Source organism: Anastrepha obliqua, chromosome 1, assembly GCF_027943255.1.
Source record: "Anastrepha obliqua isolate idAnaObli1 chromosome 1, idAnaObli1_1.0, whole genome shotgun sequence".
NCBI lineage: Eukaryota > Metazoa > Arthropoda > Insecta > Diptera > Tephritidae > Anastrepha > Anastrepha obliqua.
The window spans coordinates 16,351,861-16,361,764 of NC_072892.1; the positions used below are offsets into that span (position 1 = coordinate 16,351,861).

The 9,904-nt window shown below is 41.9% G+C and overlaps 1 protein-coding gene across 1 annotated transcript; it reads left to right on the forward strand.

Annotated features, from left to right (window-relative positions):
* The first annotated feature begins 440 nt into the window (after nucleotides 1-440).
* On the forward strand, nucleotides 441-9,345 carry LOC129240456 (uncharacterized). The gene is made up of 6 exons (XM_054876298.1): nucleotides 441-730; nucleotides 858-1,202; nucleotides 1,308-1,555; nucleotides 7,406-7,697; nucleotides 7,958-8,386; nucleotides 8,502-9,345. Exons 1-6 carry the CDS (start codon nucleotides 592-594, stop codon nucleotides 8,690-8,692), a joined length of 1,644 nt encoding a protein of 547 aa, XP_054732273.1. The 5' UTR covers nucleotides 441-591; the 3' UTR covers nucleotides 8,693-9,345.
* The last annotated feature ends 559 nt before the right edge of the window (nucleotides 9,346-9,904 follow it).

Here is a 9,904-nt window from a genome sequence, read left to right on the forward strand (position 1 = left end):
AACAAATAATTGTCTTGAATCAAAATATCCGAACCTCTTCTTAGAGTCTTCAGCCTTCAACAGTCTTTCAGCAGCATTCCACCTCTAATTCTGGGTCATCGATCTCGACTCTTTTTGGCAAATATAAAAATATCACCAAAAAACCATATTTTAGTTAATCACCTAATTCATCTTGATTGTCATGCCATTCAGTTTTAGATGCTTCGCTAGTATGAATACCAAAACAAAAGCAAACAATTTAGTTGTTTGTGGCAGTTTCCATAAATGAAAAACTTGAGCTAAATAAAAAATCCCCCAGCAGCGCGCCGCCAAATTGCAAGCAGCACACAGGAAGATAGTAACAATGTCTAACTCAAACACAAATAATTATGGCACAAATAATTATGGACGATATTAACATATAAAAGCTGACGCATTTTCCACTCGCAGCACATTTGCGCCCTAAGCACCAACGCTATCACATGGAGCGGTCTTGCAGCCAAGCGATTATTAGAACGAAAGCGTCAGTAAATATTTCGAAATTACAGCAAAAACAGTACAACAATTAGTACAAGCACGAAAACACAGAGATCTCATACGATATAGTTACATATGTATGTGTGTACGAAGTACGAATGTGCATATGAGCAAAAACAAGCGGAAATGATGAACTCTTTCGATGTGCTGGTGAAATTTCTATTGACGCTTTTATCCATTAGCCCCACATATCCACAAATTGGCACCTTCGCTGGTAAGTGTAAAGCACATCGTCCCTCATAGTCGCTCAAAATATTGGAAAAATGCAGATGACTACGGTGGACTATGAAAAATGCACTTACACGCGCACACATCTACAGATTTTTATATCATATTTACAGCTCCAGTCACGGCGACCCACGGCCATTGGAAGTTGATAGCGCGCGACGGTTGGAGTGCACGTCCGCCCAAAGAGCGCAAAACCTTTGTCGGTCCTGCACCTTTCGTTATCATTCACCACTCGTACCAGCCAGGCGTTGCACAAACGACAGACGATTGTCGAGTGGCAATGCAACAGATGCAGGACTCTCATATGGATGAGCGGCATTGGGCAGACATTGGCTACAGTTTCGCCGTTTGTGGTGATGGCAATGTGTACGAGGGTCGCGGCTATGAAGTGGTTGCAGCCCACGCGCCACTCTACAACAATCGTAGCATTGGACTATTGCTAATTGGAGATTTTACCGGTAAGAGCCAGTGATGATGACAGTCATGATGATGTTGTACTATTGAATGTGCACTTATGGCTAGAATAACATTCGCTTAAACCATCAATTTTATGGATTTTACAGACCAACTGCCACCGGCGCCAATGATGAAGGTGGCGCAGAATTTTATAAAATACTCACTCGAAGCTGGCCACTTGCGTGAGGACTACATTTTGTATGGGCATCGGCAGGTGCGCAATGGCACCGTCTGTCCGGGCGATGCGCTTTATGCAGAGATACAAAATTGGTCACACTGGCAAAATGATGTGGAGGTTAAAGCGTATCCGCCCGTGTACGTACCTGCGAGCGTGGATGTGGTTGTGACCGAGAAACCATAAAAAGGAGGAGGAGGAGTGGAAAGAAGGAATTACTTTCAGCCTGCAGTATTAAAGAAAATGTACAAATTAATAGTAAAATTTCAATTTCACAATTTTTATAATATTTTTGTTTTTCTCAGGAGCAAATTCCCTTGATAAGAAAAACAGGTTACTTAAGCGTTCACTTAAGCACGTACGAAATACTACAGAACAGCAAAAATAAAAAAAAAATATTCATCCTCTTTTAGTTTCGTGTTTCATGAGCTCTACTTGTGGCCTTGAAATTTTCCCATACATATCAATGATTTTATCATTTTAAAGCAAGTGTGCAATACTTATCTGATATGGGAAGTGATCAGAAGCGAGGCTGAGGGCAATGCGATCCTCAAAATTTAGTTGTGGAAAAATAAATGATTCAACATAAATCAGAGAAGAACTTCAGTCCAAAGTGTCAAAGTTGAAATCATCATTCCACCATCTCCTATCACCTGGTAAAACAAAGAGCTTCAGAAGTTGAGGTGAGGTGCAAGAAGACCACTCAACTGTAGAATAAGAAGCTTATTCTGAGATGGACTCTGGACAAAGATACGCTTTTAGGTGGCAGTTGGGCAGTATCGGGCTTCATTTTAAAGAAAATTGCATTGCATTGCGTCATTGAGGAGTTAGCTTATATATGTTTCCCATGGGCCTCAACAAACCAGTTTAAATTAGGTTTACTTAACGCAAAACATTTTGTTTGTCTCCTTACTCAGAAAGTCCTTTGTAGTCTTCGCCATTTAATTTCCTAACTCGTAGCTGTTTTTACAGGTCACTGGACGATCGGTAGACACGCGGGAAAGCTAGGGTTACCATTTAACCCCCATTGCAGAAGCTGTATGGACCTTTCAGAGAAGGAGACTGTAGAGCATTTTATCTGTAAATGTCCCAGTTTGGCAGCTAGACGACTAAAGTCACTGGGCGCTCCTTTCTTCGACAGCCTGAGACAATGCGCCAACCTAAATCCCATTAATCTTCTCCATTATACCAACAGGCTCCATTATACCTCTGGTTGGCTGTAGATATCTGCCTGTTGGAGCTCTCATAATGGTAGCAAAACGGCGCTTTACTGATACTTGAGGAGTTTCAGACCGGCACTTCAACCATTTCACCTACCTACCTACCTACGGCCTGCTTGTAGCGCTTCTGCTTTAACTAGTCCCCTCCACGTATTGGGTGATCTTCCACGTCAGCAACTTCCTTGTGGGCACCAGTCTAATGATAATTTTGCGGTATCTCCAAGAGCCTTCTTCCGAAGTGTATGCCCAATCCATTTCCATTTTCGTCGCCGAATTTCGAAATGCACAGAAACCTGCTACGTCATTCTCCAGAGATCAGTGTTCGAGATGGTGGAAGTGATTGTGGTTAAACCTCGTTAGTAAAGAGGCCGAAAAGTGAAGTTCGGAATTGCTACTTTCTGATACGAGGGATATCAATAAATGAGTAACAAGAAGAGGCATCTTTAGTGTTCTTATATCAACAACCTTTATTTTATTTCGCCCTTGAGAGAAAGTATAACCGAGAACCTCACCAATGTAATCCACACCAGTTAATTTCTATTGATGAAGTCTTCAGATTATGACTTAAAGTTCGTCACGCAGCGGAAGTAGATCTTAGTTTGAGTTTACCAAAACTTTGCGGCTTGGAAGAGAAATTTTTTTTATTACATATTTTTCTGTCCATATATAGTATGTACACTATATATTTCATAAGCGTTCGCAAGATTAATTCATGTTGTGTTGCTTTTAAGTCCAGCACTGTTCAATGTTATTACGGATGGAATCATATAGGGTTTGATTGAAAAGTAATGAACCTTCCCGCGCAGAGCGTCTGCCAAGCGACCAACCGAATCGGCTGGTGGGGGAAAATGATCGTTGGACCTTCCCCTCCCACTAGAAACCGGTCCCAGTTCGCTGGCAACAGCGGTGCAGTCAACAGGAGTTTGCAGTGGCGAAATGCAGCGATCGTTGGAGCTACGTTACGCGATCAAATTTTGCGTAAAGCTAAACAAAACAAGTACCGAAACCATTGGGCTACTCAAGGAGGCTTACGGAGACCAATCTCTGTTCAGTGCCCAGGTAAAACGGTGGCACAAGTCGTTCAAGGAAGGCCGTGAGGACGACGACCCAAGAAGGCGCGCATCTCGAAATCCAAGGTCAAAACCATGCTGACCATCTTTTTCGACTCTCGAGGTATCATCCACAAGGAGTTTGTACCTCCACGAAGCACTGTAAACGAGGCATTTTACAAAGAAGTGCTCCTTCGGCTGAAAAACCGCGTCGCCCGGGTTCGGCCCGACCTCGTCAAGAATTGGACCCTTCATCACGACAATGCGCAGGCGCACACCGCCTTCCTCTGCACCTCTGCATTGGCCAAGATGAGAGTTCCGGTGCTTCCTCGCCCTCCCTACAACCCAGACCTGTCCCCTCCGGACTTCTTGTTCCCGCGCCTGAAAATAAAGCTGAAGGGGAGGCGTTTCGACTCCATCGAGGTGATCCAAAAAACTGTGACAGCCGAATTGAACGCGATTCCGGCGGATGAGTTTAAAAAATGTTTCCTGCAAGGACCACTACCAGCGGGGTATTGACACTCAAGGGTCCTACTTTGAAGAATATTAGTTGTGTAAGCCAAAAGGTTTAATAAAACTGCTTAAAAAAATAAGGTTCATTACTTTTCAATCAAACCCTGTAGCACAAGTTAAACCATCCGCATTGGGTTTCCGTATGACAACTGGTGCAAATCTGAAAAAGTGGATATCGGTGGAGAAGGTCAAGGCAATGGTAATAACCAAAACGCTAAAAAGATGCAAGCTGGCGGTTAACAATAAGGCAATGGAACAAGCCATGGAGCCATGGAGCTGACATATTACCAGCAGTAAGGATCTAAAGAAGGAAGTGCAGACTGAGGCAAACAAAGCAGCAACACTATCTGGCTGCCTAAGATCAGCGATATGGGAGAACAAATACATGAATATGAAAGTAAGAAAAGAATACATATATGACATGGATTCAACCGATTCTAACGAATGCGGCGGAAACAAGAGCAGGCACTTCTATAACCCAGCACTATATTATATAGTATATATATATCTAATTGGCGCGTACACCTTTTTGGGTGTTTGGCCGAGCTCCTCCTCCTATTTGTGGTATGCGTTTTGATGTTGTTCCACAAATGGAGGGACCTACAGTTTCAAGCCGACTCCGAAAGGCAGATATTTTTATGAGGAGCTTTTTCATGGCAGAAATACACTCGGAGGTTTGCCATTGCCTGCCGAGGGGCGACCGCTATTAGAAAAATGTTTTTATTAATTTGATTTCACCGAGATTCGAACCAACGTTCTATCTGTGAATTCCGAATGGTAATCACGCGCCAACCCATTCGACTACGGCGGCCGCCATTAGCACGGCACTATATTAGCGCTGTTGAAATGAAAACACTACGGACAATAATAGGATACTCATTGCGCGGCAGAAAACCTAATGACCAAATCCAAGAGATTTATGATGTAGCAGACGTAGGCCGGTGGATAAGAGGAAGAAAAACTGTGGAGAGATTATGTTCGCAGAAAAATACTTCGGAGATATCCTTGATCCCAAACTCAGCTGGATACCCAATGTAGCATACAGGATGAAAAAAGCTATATAACACTTTACACGTGTAAGAGAATGTTGGGTAAAAAAAGGGGTCCTCGACCAAAGTTATCCAACTGATCCTACCTACACAGCCATTGTAAGACCGATAGTAACACATGCGGCACTAGTCTGGTGGTCCGCGATGGAAAAGAAATACAACCGAACCAAGCTGAACAAGATACAAAGAGCAGATGTATCTTAACCACAGGAGCGCTTAGCACCAGACAACAAAATTGTACGATCACAGAAAGATCATTCTACAGGGACCCCGACTGCTCAAAATCAAATCAGACTTCACAATCCCTGACCTCAACTTCAAGCAAGGCTTTACGGTACGTTTTCCACTGAGAGCCGAAAGGAGGAAAGGGAAAGTGATTGGAAGATTTGATATCGACATGTACACTGACGGCTCTCAGATGAACTGTGGTGTGGGAGTTGGCCTCTTTTCTATTATCCAAATCAATTCGACTTTCTGACTATGCCAGCGTATTCTAGGTAGAACTATTAGCATTCAGGGAAGCTTGCGAATCACTCAAAGACACTGCAAAGAAATTAGTACAAGAGTAGCTATCTTTTCAGGTAGTCAAGCAGCTATCAAGGCCTTATACTCCAACTCCATTTCATGCAAACTAGTTTCACAATTCAGTGAGGAAGGAACTAGAACTGCTTGATCGCTGGCTTCAAATTACTCATATATGGGTTCCCTGACACAAGAATATAGAGAGTAATCAGAAAACAGACGAGCTAGCAAAAAAAGGTTCGACATTAAGCATAACAGAGACGGTGACAGTTGCTACCCCATGCAACACAATAAAAACATTCATTGCTTCACACTACTGAAAGAAGGTGGAAGCAATTAACTACATGGCCGTCGTACAATACCGAGAAGCCAAACTACCTGTTAGGATACTCTCGCTCAAACATGTCACGTATTACTGAAACCCTTACAGGTCACTGGAAGGTAGGGAATCATGCAGCCAGGCTCAACCTCAATCCCATCTGCAGAAACTGTCAAGCGGAGGGTGTGAAAGAAAGTCTTTTCCACTATTTATGCGAATGTCGGGGTTTAGCCAGAATAAGACTTCGCTCATTCGGTAAACCTTTACTACAGCAAATTAATGCCATCACAGACATAGAGATAGAAAATTTGCTGTCATATCTGGATGTCACGAAATGGATCTGAATTAAAAAAATGGACATCACACGAGAACAGTGCTAATAAGACGGCGCTAGTCGTTAATTAAGTATATATAGTACAAGGGCTCAACCATCTGCACAACAACAACAACATGTTCGCAGAATGTCAAGCGAAAGCAAAGCAAGTACGGCGATGAACAGCAGAATAATCCACACTATACCGCCCGGGCGACCACCGAAAATATGGCACGAAGGCTGGACATCCGAATGCACTAAACTACAGTAAAAGTTATCCAAATATATTATTGTAAATATAATTTTTAATAAACGAAGAAGAAAAAGTTTTGCTTTTGTTTACATATTTCAACAACGAATTCATTTATTTAATGAAAAATGCTACTTTAAAATCCTAAGTAAACCAGTAAGTTGAAGCGAGCGGGTACTTTATTTTGTTATTCCGCGTCAAACCAAAGCAAGTCTTAGTCATTAAAAAAAATACACTTTTTTTTTCTATTACAAAATACCCAAAAAGTTGTGATGAGCATCAAAAACCAATAAACGGATTTGTGTAAATATTTGTACGCGCTGTTGTGACCTTCATGAGAGCACACGAAACTGTTAAGAAGCGAAAGAGAGCGAAATGTAAACAGCAAACAACAAACAACAAACTTAAACCAAAGTTTTGAGAGCGACAGTGATTAAGACACAGATTAAGAAGTTCGAAATAATTAATTCCCCAGCAGCAAAAAGCATCGAGCGTCAAGCAAACAACAAAAGGCAGGCGAGCTAATATTGTACAAAGTCGGACGATTGGGGAGACAGAGGAAGGAATATAGCGGCTAAGTATGTAAATAACAGCATTACTATATTATCACCATCCCAGCTCGCGCATAGCACCCGTATAAGAGTCCGGCATGCAACGCTCAAGTCGCACAAATTAAAGCTTTTAACTGGTGATCGAAGCGGCGCGTTCAGTTATCAATTAAAAGCGGGCATGACCACAAGCAGGTTGTCAGCGCAATAGCAATGAAATGCTACAACAAAAAATACTAAACAATAGAATTGCATTAAGGCAGCGAAAATAGAGCGAAATAACGCCGTCATAAATACCGACAACGCGCACCAGCCGAAAAATCACTGCACAGAAATAAGCAGCAACAACAAACCAACCGTTGAAACAAAAGCCGTTGAAAATTTTAATATTGCGATGCGGTGGAAAATGTTTGATGCACGCACCGAACGAACTTCGACGTTTGCAAGGGCTGCTGGGGCCGTAGGATGCAGAACCTCAACGCACCAGCTGGTATTGTTGGTTAGCTTGCTTTTGGCCGGCAACATGGCCATGTTTACTTGTGAGTTAATTACGAGTTAAATTGCCTTTGCACACTACGGAAATTGTGAAAATTCAAAATTTCATAAATCAAATAAGTGAGAATGTGTGTGTGCATGTACATATGTGTGTGTGTGTGTGTGACTCTGTATTCTATGCAATTGCACTCGTGTATGAGTGCAACTGACGCTATGAGCTATACTTGACTGTTTGTGCCTAATAACCACAAGCCACAAATGTTTGCTTTTCACCCCTCCACCAACCCACTTTGACGGCGTTTAGCTATCAACACGATTGAAGCTTGTGCTTTACCCAAACAACACAGCAAACGATACACCGAAAGCCTCGGGGGGGATGTAACAAGCAACCAAATATTGGGCTACATGCGTGACTGGCGCCTAATCAGGCGCGCCGAATGGAATGCACGCACACCCACCGAAATCGCCAATTTCACCGGACCCGCGCCCTTTGTTATCCTACATCATTCCTATCAGCCGGGCGTTTGCCAAACGGAAGACGCCTGCAAAGCAGCAATGCGTTCCATGCAGAACTACCATATGGACCAACATGGTTGGCCGGACATTGGCTATAGCTTTGCAGTTGGCGGTGATGGCAATGTGTACGAAGGTCGCGGCTATGAAGTGGTCGGTGCTCATGCGCCAAACTACAATAGCCGCAGTATTGGTCTACTCTTAATTGGTAATTTTATGGGTAAGTAAGGGCACGCGCGCGCGCGAATTGCACAAAGGGAATGCATAAATGACGTGACTAAGGTAACAGAATAAAGGATATTTATTTGTTGTTGTTTTTTTTCGTTTGATTGTAGAGGAGCTACCGCCAGCGCCTATGCAACAAGTTGCGCAGGACTTTATTGAATATTCTATGGAGGGCGGACATTTGCCCAAAGATTATATTTTGTATGGACACCGGCAGGTCCGTGATACGGAATGCCCTGGTGATGCGCTGTACGCGGCGATAAAAGAGTGGCCGCACTGGAAAGAGCTTGACTTTCATTGACTAATTTGAAGGGCATTTTTGTCTTCCTAATGATTAACAAGAAAATTGTATTATTTTTATTTGTCGTTTATTTAATGTGAATTTGTGAAAGGTATTTTTGAAATAAAGGGTTTTCCAATAACAGGTATTATTTGGAATTGGATTGCGCTATCGATAGATGATTAACGATTTTTTATGGCCGGAATTGGATGGTATTGATATGGACAACGTTTATTTTCAACAAGACGGCGCTACGTGCCACATAAGCAACGAACCCATTAGTCTTTTACGGGAAAAGATTCCAGACCGTGTTATCTCTCGAAGAGGTGATCACAATTGGCCTTCGAGATCTTGTGATTTAACACCTTGTGACTTTTTTCTTTGGGGCTACGTGAAAGAGAAGGTCTACGCCAACAGCCCAGGGTCGATTCAAGACCTCAAAGATGGTGAGGTTATCAAGGACATAGGGCAGCCACTTTGCAATTCGGTTATGGAAAATTTCATAAAAAGGATATTGTCCTGTAAGCGTGATTGTGGTGGACATTTGCCTGATGTTATTTTCCACTATTAACGGCATACCTTCCTCTTTATAATGAAATAAACATCCGATCATTTATATTAAAATATAGCATTTTTCTTTGAATACCAAAATAACACCTCTTATAGGAAAACCCTTTACTATATGCAATTTATAATTTTTTTTTAATTAATAAAAAATCACATTTTTGCTATAATGTAACAAAAGGATGACGTTTTATATCAAAATCTAACAAAGTCTCGCTGCTAATCTGGCCGTAACTCACTATTCTCATATTGCAAAACAGGTTAGCGCTGTACATTTAGAAATGAATATTAGTCATCCCGTAGGGAATGCAAGTCACTCTAAAGCCACCTTAACTGCACTATTTGTCAACTGCTTATCAGTGACATTCTCAGCCACCGGGCTTAGTGATAGACATTTTATGTTACAATTGATTTTCCTATCAGCAATGCTTGATTATCATCAGACACTTTAACTGTATAAATTCTAACGCAAAAAATACCATCTAATACTCAGGGCTTAATTTTTATTTTACGTCCAATAAATAAGGCATATTTCATAAGTCTAAAATTTATGTGATGAGTTTCATTTTTCGTTCAGCAAATAAAACTTGCAAGAGAAGGTGCCTGTATGCCAAACATAAGTAATTTGATGGGGTACCTCTCGCAACTTGTAAGCTTCTTATTATGGAC

What these genes read in the sequence shown, in the direction of transcription:
- LOC129240456 (XM_054876298.1), top strand. Translation starts at nt 592, where the DNA reads ATGTATGTGTGTACGAAGTACGAATGTGCATATGAGCAAAAACAAGCG. An exon ending in ATGTGGTTGTGACCGAGAAA is followed by an intron (nt 1,556 to 7,405) that starts CCATAAAAAGGA and finishes ACTAAACAATAG; the next exon opens with AATTGCATTAAGGCAGCGAA. An exon ending in CAACATGGCCATGTTTACTT is followed by an intron (nt 7,698 to 7,957) that starts GTGAGTTAATTA and finishes GACGGCGTTTAG; the next exon opens with CTATCAACACGATTGAAGCT.